Source organism: Rhinatrema bivittatum, chromosome 4, assembly GCF_901001135.1.
Source record: "Rhinatrema bivittatum chromosome 4, aRhiBiv1.1, whole genome shotgun sequence".
NCBI lineage: Eukaryota > Metazoa > Chordata > Amphibia > Gymnophiona > Rhinatrematidae > Rhinatrema > Rhinatrema bivittatum.
This window is the reverse complement of record NC_042618.1, coordinates 26210800-26230958: the sequence shown is the minus strand read 5'-3', so window position 1 is coordinate 26230958 and position 20159 is coordinate 26210800. Positions and strand designations below refer to the sequence as shown.

Below are 20159 nucleotides of genomic sequence, written 5' to 3'. Positions count from 1 at the left end.
TATGGATAAACTTTATCCCTTGCCCGAAGAGTCTCTGGAGCTCTTGAAGTCTCCCAAGGTAGACACTTCAGTATCGGCGGTTACGAAGAGGACCACAATCCCGGTTGCAGCAGCGGCAGCTCTCAAGGATCTTCAGGATAGGAAACTTGAAGTCCTCCTTAAACGCATTTTTGAGGCTTCAGCCCTGGGCATCCGAGCGGCGGTGTGTAGCAGTTATATGCTCTGGGCGAGCTTCCGCTGGGTGCAGCAATTGCTAACGCCCAGGGATCTCCCTCCAGGTGAGTCAAAGCAAGTGGAAGCTTGGAAGCTGTGGTGGCATATGGCGCTGATGCTCTGTATGACCTTCTCCGTACTTCCTTGCACCATGCCATCCACAGTGTCGGCAAGATGGCTCCTCTGGCTGCGTAACTGGTCAGCGGACGTTTCGTCCAAAGCTCAGTTAGGTGCTTTACTGTTCAAGGGGAGGTTTCTCTTCGGTGAAGACTTGGAGCAGTTGATAAAGTCCCTGAGTGAAAAACAAGTCCACAAGCTACCAGAGGACAGACCAAAGTCTTCCAGAGGCTTTTCGTCGAGCCACTCACATTTTCGTGGCCAGCGGCGATTTTGTCAGAGCAGACCGCAGCCAGCAGGACAAAGGCAGCCTATGGCCAGTCCTCAATCCTGGAACACTTCCTTTCGAGGGCGCAGAACCTCTCGTGGAGGAGGGCCTGTCACGTCCCTCGGATCCAAGACTTCTCAATGAGATAAGGCAGGCCCATCCCTCAATTCCTTGGGTTGGGGTTGATTATCCCAATTCCGCGAGGAATGGGCCAGAATAACCTCCGATCAGTGGGTCCTAAGCATCATAGAACATGGCTACGCTTTGGAATTTGCTCGGCCTCTCCAAGATTTTTTTATGATCTCCCCCTGCGGAACACGGATCAAGGTGCAGATCGTCCGACAGACCCTCGACAGCCTGCTATCTCTCAGGGCAGTAAAGGACTGGAAGATGGGGGCGATATTCCATCTACTTCGTTGTCCCAAAAAAGGAGGGATCCTTCTGGCCTATTTTAGACCTCAAAAAGGTAAACAAGGCTCTCAAGATACTGCATTTCCACATGGAAACTCTTTGCTCTGTTATCTAGGCAATCCGCAAAGGCGAGTTCTTGGCATCCCTGGATCTGATGGAAGCATACTTGCACATACCCATTTGCAAGGATCATGAGAAATTTCTTTGCTTCATGATCCTGGGGCTTTATTTCCAGTTCTGCGCTCTGCCGTTCGGTCTGGCTATGGCCTCTCGCACATTCACCAAAGTTGTGGTGGTGGCAGCGGCCCTGAGGAGGCAGGGGCTTCTAATTCATCCCTACCTGGATGACTGGCTCATCGAGGGACCGCTGCTTAGAAGCTATCAGCAAGGTGGTCAGTCTTCTGGAGTCGCTCGGTTGGGTTGTCAATCAAGCCAAAAGCAACTTTATCCCATCCCAGATGATGGCTTCCTGGGGGCCCGATTCGATACCAGTGTTGGGAAGGTATTTCTCCCACAGGACCGAATGAACAAATTAAAGGAGCAAAGTAATCGCTCCTGCTCCCCAAAGCCTGGGACTATCTTCAGGTCCTCGGATCCATGGCATCCACTTTGGAGTTAGTTCCCTGGGCTTTTGCTCATATGAGACCATTACAACAAGCGTTGCTTTCCTGTTGGGATCCCAAGTTGGAGAAGTTCCAGTTCCCTCTACCGCTCACCTGTTACGACTGTCGCTGCCCGACGTCTCCACTCCGCCCTCCTTACCTCTTTGGCGACTCCTCCTGCGGTTGACGGACGTTTGGCTGCCGCGGCATCTGCCTGCCATCCTCTCCAGCGTCCCCGGTCCGGCTTGGGCGCTGCCTCCCACCATGCTGTCCAGTTGCCTTAGGGTGCGCGCACCGCGCGGCCCTGCTTCAAGTACCTTCTTTGGCGTGAACCTCAGGGGCGTCCCCCTGTGATGACATCACGCATCCCGGATACAAATAGCCTATGCGATTGCCAGCCGTCGAGTTAGCAAAGGTTTCCTAAAGGATGAGATTCGCCTCCACTTTTGGACTACTCTATTTTGGGGTACCCGCTCCTCGGGGGCCTCTCTCTCTCTCTTCTCTTTCAGGTCGCTGTCTGGAACCGGTACTCTCTCCTCGAGGGCCCATGTTCCTGGACTCGCTACCTGGATTTCTCTTCTGCCTGGAAGACACCGCTGCCTATACCATCAGTGAGTTACCATCTACTTCTCTCAGAGCTGTTCCCTGGAACCAGGTACTTGCTCCTCGAGGGCCTGCCTTTACTTCAGCTCCTGTGCTCCATACCGAGAGACCGCTGTGTGAGTACTATACCAACAAGGCTCTATTCCTGAACCCTGCATATATTGCTTGTACTCACGATCTCAGTTTCTCTCCACTACAGCACAGCCATTGTGGGATCGCTGTTCCAGAGCATGAGGGACTACAAGCCATTGTGGGATCGCTGTTCCAGAGCCTGAGGGACTACAAGACTTTCAGATACTTGAAAGGTTTTAATGATCCAAAGACAACAACAAAACTTTTCTGTAGGAAAAAAATCAGCAGAACCAGGGGTCACGATTTGAAGCTCCAGGGAGGAAGATTCAGAACCAACGTCAGGAAGTATTTCTTCACGGAGAGGGTGGTGGATGCCTGGAATGCCCTTCCGGAGGAAGTGGTGAAGACCAGAACTGTGAAGGACTTCAAAGGGGCGTGGGATAAACACTGTGGATCCATAAATTCAAGAGGCCGCCAATGAAGAGTGGGGGACTCGCCAGAATGATGGCTACTGCCTGGAGACAATACCCTTATTCAATAAACATACACATGGTTACTGTGACTCCAACATCACTCTAAGCTTCAACAGCAAGAGGAAATATGGAAAAAAGGATTTGCACTCACAAAGAGGGGAGTAGCTGGCTTGTTACGGCGGTTTCTACCCCAAACCAAATAAGCCTGATACTTCACTTTCAATGCATATCCAGCATAGCTCTCTGCTTCAACGGCAGGGGAGAAGAATAACTGATACTTCACACATCCAGCAGAGCTCTCTGCTTCAACGGCAGGGGAGAAGAAAAACTGATACTTCACGCATATCCAGCAGAGCTCCCTGCTTCAACGGCAAGGGAGAAGAAAAAAGGGTTCACACTCACAAAGCGGGGAGTAGCTGGCTTGTTACGGCAGTTACTACCCCAAACCAAATGTGCCTGATACTTCACTTTCGATGCATATCCAGCATAGCTCTCTGCTTCAACGGCAGGGGAGAAGAAAAACTGATACTACACGCATATCCAGCATAGCTCTCTGCTTCAACGGCAGGGGAGAAGAAAAACAACCAATAAGGGCTGAATAACACAGTCTGGGTAAAACAAATAAGCATGGGTGTAGCTTGCTTATTGCAGCGGTTACTACCCCTACTACCCCTAACTAATCAAGCTAGATATTTCACTTGGATGCAGCTCCATCGCTGCTCTCTGCATTAATGGTGGGGGTGGAAGGGAAATAGAACCAAGAGCTAAGAGAAACAGATAAGTATGAGAGAAAAAATGTGTGAGGCTTGCAGGGCAGACTGGATGGGCCGTTTGGTCTTCTTCTGCCGTCATTTCTATGTTTCTATAAGCCCAGACGGGCTACATTCCTGCTCACTACTGATGGCTCCTCAATACTGTTTAATAAAAGATCTAACTGTGTGTGTCCTAAAGCTGAGCCTGACCTGTGGCCCCTCATGGGACTTCCCCCTGTGGGCATGGTCAGCAACCACAGAGTCCAGGGGTCCACCCAAATCCTTACAAACAATAACATCACCGATCCCACCAGGTCCAGTCTTAGGTGGTGGCTTTACCCAAACAACTTGACTCGAAGTCCCAAAGTGGATAGTAGTGACTACGGATGCCAGTCTCTCCGGCTGGGGAGCAGTCTGTCAGTCCCGCTCAGTTCACGGCCCCTGGTCCGAGGAGGAATCGCCTGGAAATCAAAGCGGTTCGGTTAGCTTTGCAGCAATTCCTCCCGCTGTTGCGCAATTGTTGCACCCGTAGGTCGCAGACAGCTTCGACCTCTGTTGCTCACCTCTCCTTTGCCTGCTCCAGTGATTTCAAGGAGTCTTTCGACCTTAGCCTGCAAATGCCGCTCTCCCCGGCGTCCCCGGGATTGCGTGGGTGATCCCGGACGCCGTCTTGATGACGGAGTTACCTAGGGTGCGTGTGCGTGCATCAGCTTTCCTCTTATTCCCATCAAGGCAGGAAACTCTGGGGCGTTCCCACCTGTGACGTCACCCGCCAAGAGGTATTTAAACCCTATGCTTCCTGACATCCAGCGAGTTAGCAAGGACTTCTGTCTTATCTGATTCCACTCCTATGGAGATCTTCTCTTTGCTTCGCAGTACTCGTTCCTGACTACTGATATTGGACTTAAGGTACCCGCTTCTCGAGGGACTATTTTGCTCTGGCTATCTGCTCCTCGGAGGGCCATCTCGTCTGCAGGAATCTACTACTTCTGTCTGTGAGTACATCATCTACCACCTTGGTGACAAGACCTCTGGCATACCCTGTGTTGCGGTCCCGGGTCGTTCCCCGGTCCCCCCACCTACCTCGGGGACGGTCCGGGCTGTTCTGAGGCCTCCACGGGCCTGCAGGCCTTCCAGCGCGTCTCTCCCTGCTCGGTTGGCCCCGCCCCCTAGACGCGCGCGAGGAGGAGTCCCATTTAAAGGGGCCAGTGTGGGAAACCTTCAAGCCAGCCCTGGATGACGTCAGACGCCCTCAGGGTATTTTAACCCTGCATCTGGACTCCCTCAGTGCCTTGCAACGAGGTTCCTCAGGTTTCCTGACTTGCTAGTTGCTGCGAACTCTTTGGATTGCTTCTGTCTCCGACCCGGCTTGCTTCCTGACTTGTCTCCTGCTTCCGTCCCTTGGTTTTGGTATTGACTTCTGACCTCTGGCTTCCGACCCGGCTCCGTCCACGACTCCGTCTTCTGCTTCATCCCTGGCTTTGGTTCGGATCTCTGACTCCTGGCTTCTGACCCGGCTTCACTCCTGAACTCCGACTTCGGCTTCTTCCTCACCTCAGGTATCCGGTTCTTGCTAACCCAGAGAATTCTCCTAAGTCCCAGCGGCCAGGGCTCTCACAGGTCTCCTCCCGGGGGAGCCGCGGGCTTCCGAGGGTGAAGTCTCTTCAGCCGCTGCGTGGGTCCTTGGTCGCATAGGACTCCACATAAGTCCAAATGGTCCGGGTCCCTACAGGATCCTACTGGGGGGACCTCGGACTTCTAATGGTGAAGCCTCTTCTGAGTCTCTGCCGAGCCGCCTCCCGGCTGGGACACCTGCTGTGGTCTTCCATAGCATACCATCCACTGTCCCAACCGGCCCAAGGGTCCACGATCGTAACACCCTGTACCTCAGCCCACTACCGAGTGCTCTGTGTTACCTGCCTCATCTCTACTGAGTGCATGCTTTCGTCTTGTCTGCTCCTCTGCTACGAGTGCTTCTCTCTCATCTCCACCTGATTCACAGCGTAACCTGCGCTGCGGGCCACTACTGGATCATATCTAAGAAGCATCTCCACTCCAGAGGAGCTGCCCTGGCGTACCCCGCTCAGCGGACCACTACCAGGAGGACCAGTTTTGCACCACTTCACTCCGGACTAAGTCTATGCCCACCTAGTGGGATACCTACGTTCTTGCTTAATAAAATCTATTACTGTTGTCTGTCTATTGAGACTAGAGCTTGTCATAGTGAGTCCCCACAGGGCTCCTCCCTGTGGGTGGAGCCAACTGTCACTATGACTCAGGGGTCCACAACCACACCGAACAATAACATATTGCTTGATTCATTGTTATTCTTGTTATTCTGCTTGGATAATCTTTATACTGAAGGGATGCAGGTGGCACACCAGGTTATGAGAGGGTGCCCTACAAGTTTTCCTCTGTCTCCATCTGCTGGAAGGGAGGCATAACCCACAGTCTGCACTGATCCGTGGTACTACAGGAACGAAAATTAGCAGGTAAGAGCCAGTTTTCTTATGTTCTTGTGAAAGATTAAGGGCGAAGGTTTTGAATAGCACGGAACTGAGCAAAACTGTTTCTGACCGTATTGGATCACCAACCCAATTCAGTGAAAATTAACCTCTAGAATGTTAGCCTCTGATTTAATTGGCAATTGCAATCCTGAGAGTAAGACCCTTGAGGTTCCAGCTTAATAGTGGGCTTTCTTAACCAGAATACTTCTGTCTTTGATGGATTAAGCAGAAGCTTGCTTTGGGCTATCCAAGAAGAAACCACTTGTAAACCAATTTGATAAATCCATCAAATGTTTAGAACAATTCGCTCCCGGGTCTACATAAAACTAGAAATCATCTGCACTTAAAGCCCTCGCCTCGTAGAGGTTGAACACACACATTAAATACAATAGGAGACGAGATGGATCACTGCGGTACCCCCGCAGTTTAGAACCCGGGGGGGGGGGGGGGCAGAAACACGATGAGCAGTTTCCACTTGTTACGCACATTCTCTGAGAAACGCGGTAAACCGATCTAGCAGGGTGCCTTTGATTTCCAGAGCCTCTCAGCCAATGGATGAGGATTTCATAGTTTATGGAGTTTAAGGCAAATGACCTTTCAAGAGACACGATCACCCGGTCTGACCCTTTATTCAGTCCTTGTCTTAAGTCTTTTGTCATCTACAATTTTCAGCACTACATGGTAGCACTATAAGCTGCGGCAGTAAAGCTTTACCGATGAAAGTTGCTTTGGAATTATACATCTACCTTTGTTGAGTCATGAAAGGTTTGGCCTTAGTGGGGTTTGTTTGTTTTTTAACTGTTGCTTGAAAACATTTACTTTCTATGAAAGGAAAACTTGTGCTTTTATTTTCCCCTTACAGTTATATTTCTGACTGCGTGCCAGCTTCTCATGGTTGTCAGTTATTTTTACAATTTCCCATTCCTAACTTGAACTGAAGGCTCACTCTCACTCTTTCGTGCCCTTCCTCGGCGGCAGCTTGCCAATGGCATCTTGACCAGTGCGACGACGTCAGCTCCTCAGCATTCCAGATGTTGGAAGCATCTCTTACAAAATGCACCTTGTGTTCCTTCCTTTCAGATTAAAGAATTTACCGGCAACCTCAACAGGATGGCATCTTCTTCCAGCCTCTCCTCCGTGCCCAGCTGCCCCGACTCGGACACGTCTCAGCCGAGCACGCCAAGCTCGGAGAAGAGTGGCCCGATATCAGTGAGGGATCAGCGCAAGGCAATCAAAGCTCTTTTAAGCTGGGTGCAAGAGAGGACAAGAAAGTGAGAGAAGCTTCTTTTCGGGGGGCAAGGGGGACTTTGTGCTTTGTTTTATCAGGAAATGTCCTTTTGTAATAGGCCACCTGTTCCTTCTGCTTATAAATTTTCTTTCTGGTAGAACTCAGACATAGCGAGAAGAGTTAAAAGAAAGGTGTGTGCCATCCTAGCTGGTACCTTGCCGGAGACACTAGGGTAAATATTCCGTGGGACGCCCAACCTAAAAAGCTTGCAACCCGCAAAAACCATCCTGGTATGCAAACACAAAGCACCCGCACAATTTGTGCTTGACTATCAGATTGTTATGCGGATATAAAGAACGGCTGTTTACAGTGAAGGCGTAAAGTGCCCTTATTAGCAGAATGCTGATTACTTAATTCTTTTTTAAGTTAAAAGGCCATTTTTCAAACTGCCCGCGTTGGTGCAAAATCTGCGCGCGCCTTCTGCCCAGGGGCTTTGCCCCAGGTTTCAAGATGGGTGTTTTCCCTTTTGAAATCTGCCACGGACGCCAAGCACCTGCGGACTTCTGCGCCCGCTTTTTGTGGTGCGGCTGGATGGATGCCGGGAAAAATCCCGCGCGCGTAGACCTGAAGATATAATCTCCATGCATTTATTTTCTGTTCCTGCCCAAAACGCGTCCCTCCCCCCACCCCCAAAATGCCGCTGGAAGCGTGCACGTTGCGGGACACCGCACGTGCTTTTGGCCGTAGCAAGGGTGGGGTGGTTTTCAGACACGCAATTAACGAAGGTGAACTGCTGTTCAGCAGCACAAATGGCTTTGAATATTGCCCTCAAAGGGGGTAGATTTATCACAGTGGACATAAATTTGTGGGCCACTCTGGGCCTACATTACACCAATTCCCAAAGCCACGCCAGTAGATTCACTTAGAAAGTTATTGCATGAAAGCTACTGCACCTGCACGGCACTGCGGCTTCTGCTTTGTGCCAAGAAAGATTTTTTTTTTCAGGGAAACTTACGTTCATGCGTTTCAAGACGGAAGAGAGTGCGCGTAAGAATGCTTCTTATTGCTGAGAATGAATTTTTTTTTTTGTTGTAAACCGCTTTGATATGTTCTGAAAGGCAGTAAGATAAGAGCAATAAACTCGAGTGAACTCTGCCTCCTCCCTGCCTATCCCCAGAGCGCCTCTCCCCCATGCCTTGAAAACTGCGTGCGCGGTTCTCAAACAAACATGGCCATTTCCACAGGTAAAGCACTCCTTTACCGAGAGAAGTCCCTTTTGACTCTTACCCTCCCTGGATGCACTTGCAGCTTACAAACGCCTCCCCCCAGGACGCCTTTGTTTCAGTGTGGCCAAAATTAACAGCCATTACAGCGGAAGAGGTGAGAAAGCAAAGCTGCAGGGAGAAGCCCAGGTTTCTAGGAGTGCCCCAATGATGACTGGAAAATTGAAAGTGGTACGCAAATTAAAGCCTTTTTTTTTTTGCCGGGGGGGGGGGGGGGGGGGGGGGGGGGGGGGGGGGGGGGGGGAAAGAATTTAAGCTTATCATTCATGCTCTGGTAGTATCCCGTCTAGATGACCGTAATGGGCTTCGGGCGGGTTTACCGCAGCAGTTAATGCGGAAAGGCCTGATTGCCCATAATGTTGTGGTAACAATGGTGTTGGAGTGCTTGAGAAGAACGTCAGAGGAAAGGAAACATCATGGTTGTGTTGGCTTCCGGTTGAAGCGTTTGCACAGTTCAAGATGATTACTTTGGTTTTTAAGGTGGTGAAAGGGGTAGACCCGGGTTATTTGCGTGATCAGGTGAACTGGTACCAACCTTGTAGGAATTTGCGCGCCTTATAACTCCCTTATTTGAAGTTGTCCGGGGGAAGCAGATAAGAACAAGGCTTTTTTCCTTAGTAGCCCCTTCCCTCTGGAATAAATTACCCGTAGAGATTCAGCAAGAAACAGATCATTTAAGGGTTCAAAAAAGGCTCAAGACGTGGCTTTTTCCCCAGGTGAACGCAGAGTAGAGGGGTTTTAACATCATCAGGTTAGGCAAGGTTTATCCCAGAGGTGTTGCCTGAGGACTATTGTATTGTTGTTGTTTGCATGTTTCATATTTTAGTTTTGTATTAGTTTTTTTTTTTTTTGTGATTTTGTTTTCATATAATTTAATGCATTTTATACACTGATTTGATTAGGTTGTACACTGCTTTGATTGCTCTTAGGTCCTAAAGGCAGTCTATAACAATCTTTAAAATAAATCCAGAAATTGGAAAAGTGTGCCATGGGCTGTCAGGCAGCTGAAAATCTATTTGTGCAAATTAAGCCAGTGTCCCTGCATGACCCTTTCTGTTATGTGCAGAGGTCCTAAGGGCCTCATTTACTAGGGATTTTGCGTCTATGGGAAAAATGTTTAGTAAAGGAGGTCCTAAGCCTTCAAAAATGTATCCCATGTGTACAGCATGTGTAAGTGTGTATGTGTGTGTGTAGGTGTGTGTGTGTATGTGTATATATATATATATATATATATCTTTATTACGTTTTATAGATCTGTAAAGTTGCACACAGTACCTGACATACATCATAGTGTTAAAAAGAAAAAAAAACCCCTATTATATAAATCACATGATTCCAAAGAAAACCACTGCTGATTCTAGAATGAGTTCCCCAACAACAGAGGAGAGAAGAGGAAAGAATAACCTTTAATAATACAATTGAAAAACAATAAGACTGAATAGTAGATGGATATAATCTCGAGGTCCCCGTTGCAGAAGGAGTTTTCAGCGTTTTCTGACAGGGGAAAGTGCTTGGTACTGATGTAATATCCGGCTCTTCTTGACTCCGTATTCTCTTGGCGGTTTTCTGACTGTATTAGAACCTGCCAGGGATTTGGGGGCTCGCGGACAGGGAAGGATGTAAATCAGAGAACTGGGAATGCACCATGGTAGGTTTCTGCTCCCTGCATCTCCAGGACACGCTTTCAACATTGTTAACATGGACCCAGGGCGTGTTTGTGGTGATCAAGTACTGATAAAGAAAGAGAGAATTTGCCGCTGTTGACTTACAGGCAATAATTATTAGGAATGATAACGAGGAATAATTAGGACAGGATAAGACATTTATATTGCTTGGGTTAGATGGATGGTCGTACTGGAGACTTTACCAGTTTTAGAAACTGGATAGTAGTAGTCTGGGATTATAAATGAATTAACTCCAGCAGGAAAATCTGCAGGTTTTGGGGGGGTGGTTTAGATTGAAGTTTTTTTCATTTTCTCTCTCCTTCAAGGCATTAAATGCCATCCCGCCCCCATCCCCATGCTCCCTACCCACTGTTTTCTCCTGCATTAAAACTAAAGTGTGGCACAACACATCATGCTTTCCCACAGCTGGAAAGTGACCTGTAAAGCCGTGTGTAGGCCCTACAGAAATAAAGGAGTTAGGAGTTCTCTTTTCTGTCCATAGCCCCCACAGTGTCGCTTTAACAAAAAGCAGTCAAGGATCCAAAATGTGGCATTTATTTAATTTAAAATAATAATATTTTTTTAAACTCGATGTGCCAAACTCCTGGTTCCTCCATCTCCTGCCTTTCCTAAGCCTGCCTCCCTTCTTCTGTTCAATCTCTGTCACTCTTCATCCAGTTGTGCAGCCCGTCTCTCACCCCAACGAGGCTGGTCTTTCATCTTCTTCCTCAATGTCCTTTCTCTCTCCTTTCCTCCCAGCTACAGTAACCTACCTTTTTCTCCTCTCCCCCCTTCAGATCTGGTGGCCTGCCTCAGTGAGCTCTTTCTTCTCTGCCCCAGCTCTGGTGACCTACCTCTCGCTCCCTTCCCTGCTCCTGTAACCCTCTTCTTCTTCTGCCTCATCTCCATCCAAGTCATTTTCTTTCTCTCTCACATTCTCGCGCTCTCTCTCTCTCTGCTTCCCCTTCTGCCCACTCCTGTCCGTCCCACTCATGGCTTACTTTTCTCTGCCATGCTGACAGTTCTTGGCTAAATTCCGAGAACAACCTGGCTGTGCCTCATCCGTAATTGTGGTTGCTAAATACATGTTGAGATTTTTTACTCACCTAGAGACCTAGGGCCTGATTTTCAAAAGCATTTACACCCTTAAAAAACGCACTTTACCTGTGTAAGTGGGCTTTTGAAAATTGCTACAGTATATGCCATTGAATTGTCCATAGGATTTACCCGCGTGAGTGCACGTTTCATGCGTAAACGGTTTTTGAAAATTGCTACGATAGGATGCGCAGAACTCTTTTGAAAATTCACTTGCTAGTGATGGTTTTCCTCTTACTTTCTGCCTATGGGGTAAAAACATTTTTCACAGATAGCCTCATATTGTCAGCTGGGGGCTGCACTGTATTGTAGAACTTAAATGTTTTGCATGGAATGTTTTATAAAATATCAATGTGTCTTTTTGTGGTCCAGGTATGGCGTTGCAGTTCAGGACTTTGCTAGCAGTTGGCGGAGTGGGCTTGCTTTCTTAGCAGTTATAAAAGCAATAGATCCCGGCCTGGTAAATATGAAGCAGGCCTTCGACAGAACACCGCTGGAGAACTTGGAGGACGCCTTCAGCATTGCACACGAGAAGCTGGGCATTCCCAAACTTCTGGAGCCAGAAGGTAACGTAGCGACTGTTTCCTTTCATGCAGAATGGCAAACTGGATTTTGATCAATTTTACGTGACTTTGCCAGGGGAGGCGTGAAGTGGCAAATCAGGCTTGCACCGAGAGGTTGATACTCAAAGGCTTTGCCTGGGCAATGTTGGGAGTTACCTGGGGATTTGAAAATTCCCCCCCTCCGTTCCCTGGCAAAGTTTTGTTACCTGGGTAAGGAGACAGTGGTGAGGGAGTTCCTGGGGTGCGGTTTTACTTTGTCCGAGCAGTGCTGATAGGCTGTCCGGATAAAGTCAGCTAGGTAAATCTGGTTGGAAAAATATCTGTCCCAGAGTTACCCGGATAATTTAAGACTTATCCAGATAAATGCCACTGAATATCTGGGTAACTTTCCTGCTCACCGATCTGCTGACTGTCTACCTCTGAGGGTTTTTCATGCTATAAGGCCCGGACCCACCTGAAGCCAAGAGTGGCCAGTACATTGTAAAGGTTAGCCTGACGGGTTCCCACTGGAACAATGGCAGGTTCTCTTCTGCTTGCAATGTCCACCTTCCCCTTGGGTTGAGCCCTCAGGTGCTGGTGGCTGGCAAGGCTTAGGTAGAGGCCTGGAACTAGGTATAATCAGGAATTTAGTTGGAAGTACAAGCAAGCACTGTAAACAGGAAGATTAGATGAGATGAATCAGATGATCTGAAGAAGCAAGGAATATGCTGGAGTCAATGGAGCAAGAAGAGTTCTGGAAGCAGGACTCTGAGGGGGCCGGGCAATGAGAACCAAGCACTGGCAACCTGCTGACTGGAAGCCTGGAAATGTGTCCAGATAGGAAGCAAGATGGCTGCCAGCAGGAAGTGTGGACCATAGGGCTGGGAGGACTGATCAGATAGTCCCAGAAGCCCACAGAGACCCCTGCTGGTGGGTGGTGAGAACTTCCGATCAGGACCTCACACTGGTTTACCAAGGCTTTTTTCCCCTCTGTCTATGGGAAGAAAGTTTAGTAATTTGAGCCCATAGTTTTGGAATGGGAATTTACTTAATTACCAAATGGACCCTGGCTATCTCTGAGCAGTCAAAGAAACTGCAGACAAGGTGACAGCAAGTTTGTTGACATTTTGTGGACTTTTAGCATTGTTCCAATGCAACTGGCTATCATATCGAACAGGCAGTGGGCATTGTATACTACAGTATGTAGTAGTGCACTCTGTTTGTAAATAGGACCTATTGGAAATAAAGCAGCTGGTGACCGATAGTGCACACTAATGAACATTTAGCATATACTTCATATACCTCACTTTAGTAAATAGCCCTGAATGTCCTTAACTTGGGAACGTAATGAAGATGTGATTTTCTATCGCTAGTGCTTTGGAATGAACATTATTGGTCTTCTCTAGCACCAACAATGATGGCTTTAGTTCCATGGAAATTCAGAGCCTTGCAAATGGGCAAAATTCCTTGGGGCTACTCAGCCAAGAGGCGGGGTGTTCAGCTCTGTCCTGAGGCTGATGGGGGGTGGTGTAGGAAGGGAGTGTTCAGCTCTGTCCCGAGGCTGCTAAAAGGATGGAAGATGGGTTCGGCTGGGTCCCAAGGAGATGTTCTCCTCTACATAATCTAGTGAATGCCTCCATTCTTCCTTAAAACAGAGGACAATATGGAGAAATGTAGATTTTACTATGGGAAAATTTTGTTGGCAAACTCCAGATGAAAGAATGAATTTCACAGTCGGGCAAGTCTCAGGCCCTCCTTTCTTCATACAGTTAGACATCACTGTTTTGTTTTAGGAATTCCTGAAGGGTCGGAAAACTTCAGAGCTTGCTTCATCCATCAGTGTATTGGGGTTTCTTTCAGAGGATTCTGAACAGACTTTAAATTTGCTGTGAAATCCGTCACAGGCTTTTCTAAAAGTTGTAGGCACAACACCTGCTGTGACACCAGTGACAAGACCAAACCCATCAAGATCATACTGTTCGTTATTGTTGTTATTTCGTTAAGGATCTGTCTCTTGTTATCGATCACCAAGGACACCAGGGGTTGCTCAGACACCGCAAATCAATGCGTTCTTATTTTCCTTTCCTTTAGAACTTTATTTTTTTCCCAAAGATACAACACAGGTAACACCTTGTGGTAATTAAGAAAGTCGGCAAATGCAGGCAGAAGTTATACCAGTTTTCAAAGTAAACTACCCTGCAACACAATTACACCTGCTGATTTGTATGCAGATATTTTTGGGGGAAAATTTACACACGTACAGGCCGATCCAATACCGTGCGCTGGCCGCTGCACCCTGCTTGACATGCGTCCAAAACACACGTGCAAATCACCGCATAGCTAATAGCGCTCATCACGTGGAAATTCTGCGTGAGCCAATAAACATTCCTCGCAGCCAATGCGCCCTTGCAACGTGGCAAATTTTACGCCACTCCAGGACTGGCGTAAAGGGACGCTGTGCTCGTAGACTGAGCATCTGTTTCCCCAACCCGCTTAACAGCCACCTCCTGATGCCGAGGAGGCGCTAGGGATGCACATTTGTCTCTAGCGCCTCCTTTTTAGCGTGGCCCCTCTTTTAAATATTCAGTCGCTCACCCAGGAGAGGCGGCTGGGCGCGCATTAGGAAAGCAGGCACTAAACACCGAGTGCCCCTTTTCTGTGCACATTTATTGGATCGGCCTGGTGCTTTTGAAAATGCAGAGTATGTGAATAAAAGCAAATCTCTCAAACGCCACCTCCCTCCCCAATGAAACGCATCCACGCGGTCCAGGCAAACTTCCATGCATTTAAGTTTATTTGCATAGCAGGCATTTCATTTAATAATGGGCTAATTCTGCAGGTACAGTTCTGTTTGACCTACGGAAATGCCTTTGAAAATGTACTTTCCATGTTCCATGTATTGCCGAGGATAAGATATAACACCCTGCCAGATCTGATGTTTAATACAGTTGTCAAATAAGGGCAAATGCAGTCATTTTTTTAAAACCCTCCCCATGACCATATCCAGAAAGTATTCTAGACTTTGTTGTAGGTGTCAAAATCACCTTTTAAAGCATGTGTTAACTGCGCCAGGGAAGCCAAGTATGAAGCAATGAGGTCAGTATTCAGAACTTAAGCCAGACAAACCGTGGGTTTTAAATTTCCTGCTGCTCTGAACGGCTTTGGTTTAGCTGGATAAAAGCTGGATACGTTGGAGGCGTTTTGGGGTGCAGTTAAGTTATCCTAATAAACGTATCTGACTAGGAATGCCAGAGAGCAGTCATAAAGTTAACTGGATGAGTTTATCTGGCTAACTAGGACTTTATCCATCAATAATCAGTGGAGCGCCTGAGCAGCAGGTTCCATTAAAATTGTCCGCTCACCGCACTGCTGAATATTGATCTCTTTGCTCTTCCAGAGTGCCATCTGAGGTAGCGTTTTCCAGTAGAAGACCACATGTATTTACCCTGTGTTTGTTTTCCTTGTAGATATAATAGTTGATTCGCCTGATGAACAATCTGTCATGACCTATGTGGCACAATTTCTTGAACATTTTCCAGAGTCGGAAGGGGTGAGTTTTTCTTTACAGAGTTCATTATTTTGTGGATATTTTATATTCATCCTCAAGATTCTTCTCTTGGTGTTTGTGTGTGGAGTTTTAAACGAGGAGTTAGCAAACCAGTTTAGATAAAAATCATTTTTGTAAACCTTGCTGGAAATCAAATGTTGACCTTCCACCCAAGAAACATCATTGCAGCTTGTGCAAGCTCAGGAAATCTTGCAAACCGTGTTTCGGGATGCAAGCTCAGAATTTGAGCTTCTTGCTGAAAAGCAGAGTTGGGTCATATCAGTGATGGTTTAAACTGAATGACACATGAAGGGGTTTGCAAAGAGATCTTCCAAGCAAATAAGGCTCAAAGGCAAAAAGCCTCCATGATTTGCCACAAGCAGGGATCTAATGCCAGTAATACTTCTGTGGCCATTTTGTTTCAGATTTTGATTACATTGAGGTCAGTGTTCAAAGTGCGTTCAATGCAGTTTATTCTAAGTCTAACTTATCCAGCTAAGCAGCAGCTGCTGAATATGCGCCCACGTTCAGCTGCTGCCACTTAGCCACATAAGTCACTTATATGGCTAAAAAGTTAGCCGCATAAGTTGTAGGCATGTAGTGGGCGGATTGAGGTGAAGCAAGTTAGCCGTTAGTGTTAGCCACGTAAGTTAAATGGCTAAGTTTGACATGCCATTGAGGTCTAATGTAGCCAGTTATAATTTATAGGGCTAAGCATAGATATATAAGCAGATATTCAGTGGCTTAGCCGGGTCACTGAATATACCTTGTAATGTAGCTGGATAAGTTACATCTGAATAAATTACTTAAATGGCCAGCTTTAGTACCCCTGAGATCGAATCCAGGACAGATCCTTTCTCATTTGGAGGAGTGTGTGAAAGCTTGTGGGTCTTTGGTTAATAAAGAATGCTTTAGTTTTGAATTCCATGAAGACAGAGGTTTTGCAAGTGGGATCTAATGAGTTTCCATTTTGCCACTCTACAGGCCAAATTTGTGGAGTGCTTGGGAAATTGCACACTAAACCTTGTACTTCTCAGACATTTCTTGACTATACTCTGAGGCTTATTCCAGAAATGTGTAATTCTTTTGTACCCATGCCTTTCTACAGCTTTGTCCCAGAGTTCTTTTGACAGCTCCTTGGTGCTCATGGTTGGGTCTTCACCTTGAAATGCCCCACCCAGCACAGAAAACCCAGAAGAACTGTTGAATTTATCATGTCATTATGTGAATCATTACAGTTTTAACACAAGTGGGACCATTTGTTGCATGCTTTTGAAGGCAGTTGGTTACATTAGAGCTTGAAGTATTTGGATTTGCTACAGAAGTACAAGCTATTCTTTGCTTTCATTTTTACTTCATTTATTCAGAAATTCCGGAATATATTTTTTACTTGGAAGTTGTGGGGTTTTAGGATGTGTGGGTACATGGAACAAACACAGTTTGAATGCATTTTACTTTCAAGTTATAAGCCAACAAAAGGTGAACATTTGGAAAGGGAATGAAGACCTTGTATAGCCATTGTTCTTTGCAGACTGGACAGACTGGATGGGCCAACTGGTCTTTTTCTACCATTATCTAATATATAACTATGTAAGAATCTGGTAAATTATAATTCCTTGATAATTCTGGAGCCTAGTTTTCTAATTGACAGGTGTGAATTTTTGTTATTGTGCATAACTTTGATATTCTTCATTTTACAAGCTCTATTCTTATCCTTGACAGGAAGATATTTCTGAGACTAATGAGGACATCCCACTTGAAACCACTTATGTCCATATTAAAGATGGACCGAAAGAACAGGAGGGTACAGTATTTATTTTTAATCAAAATGGGGACTATGCCTACGCCATAAGCCATGAAAGTACACAACCTCCTCCTCAAAAAATCAATCTTTGGCCTGAGCCAGATACCACAGAAGATCCCCAATCGAAAAATGCACAAGTAAAATCTAATGGCGATTTGAATCCATCACTGAAAGATCAGGCACAGCCACTGGTGGAAGAGGAGGAACCTCCAGCTTTGCTGCCAGCAGAACCTCATCGATCTAACTCTTGGCATGCCTTAGGAACTGTCCACTTTCAACCAGATGACTCCTGGCATGATCTTGGTAATAAATGGACTCCCTATGTAGAGATCTTAGGAAACAATGAGCAGGAAATTAGCAGGAATGACTCATTAACTGTTTTACCCAATGAGAAAAATGCTGTTGAAAAAGACAGCTCTGAATTGCCTCCTTTGGAGGTGCCCACAAGTTACAGCAGTGAAGCACAGAACTTAACAGATGTGTTGAACCAAAGCATCAAGACACGAGATTCTCTGAACACATCTGGTGCTTCTGACAGTGAATCATTTGGCAGTACATTTGAAGAACCAGATGGTCTAGTGTTTCACACAGATGAACATCCATCAGAAAAAATTTCATCCATAACATCACTTGCTATAGAAGGCAAGGATCTTAACGTCTTGATGAAAGCCAAAAAAGAGGAAGAGGCAATGAAATACATTTCGCACCTGCAGGAAGAAGAGGCATTAAAGAAAGCACCGGCAGGTTGTGAGCATCCACAACAGGTGTTGGGTTTTCAGTCAGCAAGAATAAACAGATGTTTAGCAAATGATTCCAGACAAAAAGGTCAAACTGATCTGTTCAGATCAACTAAATCTGAAATTGCAGTCCCGTCAAAAAAAATTCTTGAGCCATCCCTAATCCATAATGGAGGTGGATCTGTGTCTGAAGCTTCACACGGCTCTGCTAAAGTTTCTGTAATTCCACATGATCTTTTCTATTATCCACATTACAGTGTTCCCATATCAGATGTTTTAGATGCATTTGTGAAGCCAGGTCCTTATGATTCCCAGAATAACGACGTAAGCAACAAGCTTCTAGCCAACGGCTTACAAGAGCAAAAGAAAATGCCTGGGGAATCCCAACAAACATTTATAAAGACTAACACCAGCATGTTCCCAGCACAAATGGACAAATGCTCCTCCAGGAGCGCGACGCCTAACACCTGCTTGAATGTGGAATTTCCGGAAATGGGTTCTGAATCTGCTAATGGTTTTTTCAGTGGTGCAAATACAAACCAGGAAGAGGAGATCGATTCAGTCACTTACACAGCCCAACATGTATTCCCTTCGGAAGACACAAATTCTGTACCTTCAAAGAGGCATTCAGAAAGGGAGCTGAATTATAGTGGGCTAACTAAAACAGATTCTACAAGCAATGGAACAACCGAAATTGCTGAAAGTTTGGAGGTAAATATGTTTTGAGAATTTAAATAGCCCCTTGATGTATTTTATGTTGGGTTAAGCTGAGTTCCATATGTGTGTTTTGGCAGGAGACAGGTCAGACAAGCTAACCTTTTTATCTTCCTCTCTCAGAATATGACCATATTCAATAAATATGGCAACTCAGCTTTTCCCCCACTGCATGCTTCCCCCGCTGAATGACATCCTCAGCTCCGAAAGCGTTTTATATTGACAGTTTCTGTGGGTCAGGGTGTGGGGGAAGATTTGTGTTAGTAGCTAGAGCAGGCTATTTTAACCAAAAGAACTGATGTAAAAAATTGGAAGGATCCATATGAAAAAAAAATAGGACAAAGTATAAGCATTGGCAAGTTAAATGTAAAACATTGATAAGGCAGGCTAAGAGACAATTTGAAAAGAGATTAGCCATAGAGGCAAAACCTCATAATAAATACTTTTTAAAATATATCTGAAACAGGAAGCCTGTGAGACAGTTGATTGGACTGTTAGATGATCAAGAGGCTAAAGTGGTACTCAGGGAAGATAAGGCTATTGCTGAAAGACTAAATCAATTCTGTGCTTTGGTGTTTACTAGGGATGTGAATCGTTTTTTGACGATTTAAAAAAATCGTCCGATATTTTTTAAATCGTCAAAAATCGTTAGAGTGCGCAATACAATAGAAATTCCCCCGATTTATCGTGAAAAATCGTTAATGGGTTAGTGTCCACTAACGGAAGTTATTTGGGGGGAGGGCGGGAAAACTGGCACACCAAAACAACCCCTAAACCCACCCCGACCCTTTAAAACTAAACCCTTACCTTCCCCCACCCTCCCGAACCCCCCCAAAACTTTTTACGAGTACCTGGTGGTCCAGTGGAAGCCCCAGGACCGATCTCCTGCTCTCGGGCCATCGGCGCCATTTTGGCTGCCACTAATAAAAATGGCGCCGATGGCCCGATAAAAAAAAAACCCACCGACCCTTTAAAAATGACCCCTTTGCTTCCCTCACCCTCCCTCACCCCCCCAAAACCGTTTTAAAATTACCTGGTGGTCCAGTGAGAGCGGGAGATCGCTCCCCGCGCCCCCACTGGACCACCATAAACAAAAACAAAAAAACAATCGTGCCGGACTATAAAAATTGTAAGATTTGAATCGGAACCGGAACCGAACCGATTCCGGTTCCGATTCACATCTCTAGTGTTTACTAATGAGGATGTGGGAGAGATACCCGTCCAGTAAATTTATTTCAAGGGTGATGATTCAGATGAACTGAACCAAATCACAGTGAACCTGGAAGATGAAGTAGGCCAGATTGATAAACTGAAGAATAGCAAATTGTCCAGACTGGATAGTATACACCCCAGAGTTCTGAAAGAACTCAAAATTGAAATTTCCGATCTATTACTCGTACTTTGTAAACTGTCATTAAAATTGTCCATTGTACCTGAAGATTGGAGGATGGCCAGTGTAACTTGGATATTTAAAAAGGGCTCCAGGGGTGATCTGGGAAACTATAGACCGATAAATCTGATTTCAGT

At 46.2% G+C, this 20159-nt stretch overlaps 1 protein-coding gene across 2 annotated transcripts in view; it reads left to right on the top strand.

Annotated features, from left to right (window-relative positions):
• The window catches only part of CLMN (calmin), a 132998-nt gene that overhangs the window by 86687 nt on the left and 26152 nt on the right, over nt 1-20159 (top strand). For both annotated transcript variants that reach the window (XM_029597882.1, XM_029597883.1), the window contains exons 6-9: nt 7099-7289; nt 11661-11854; nt 15298-15380; nt 17100-18629. In XM_029597882.1, coding sequence (XP_029453742.1) covers nt 7099-7289; nt 11661-11854; nt 15298-15380; nt 17100-18629 — 1998 coding nt within the window. The remainder of the gene's footprint in view (nt 1-7098; nt 7290-11660; nt 11855-15297; nt 15381-17099; nt 18630-20159) is intronic.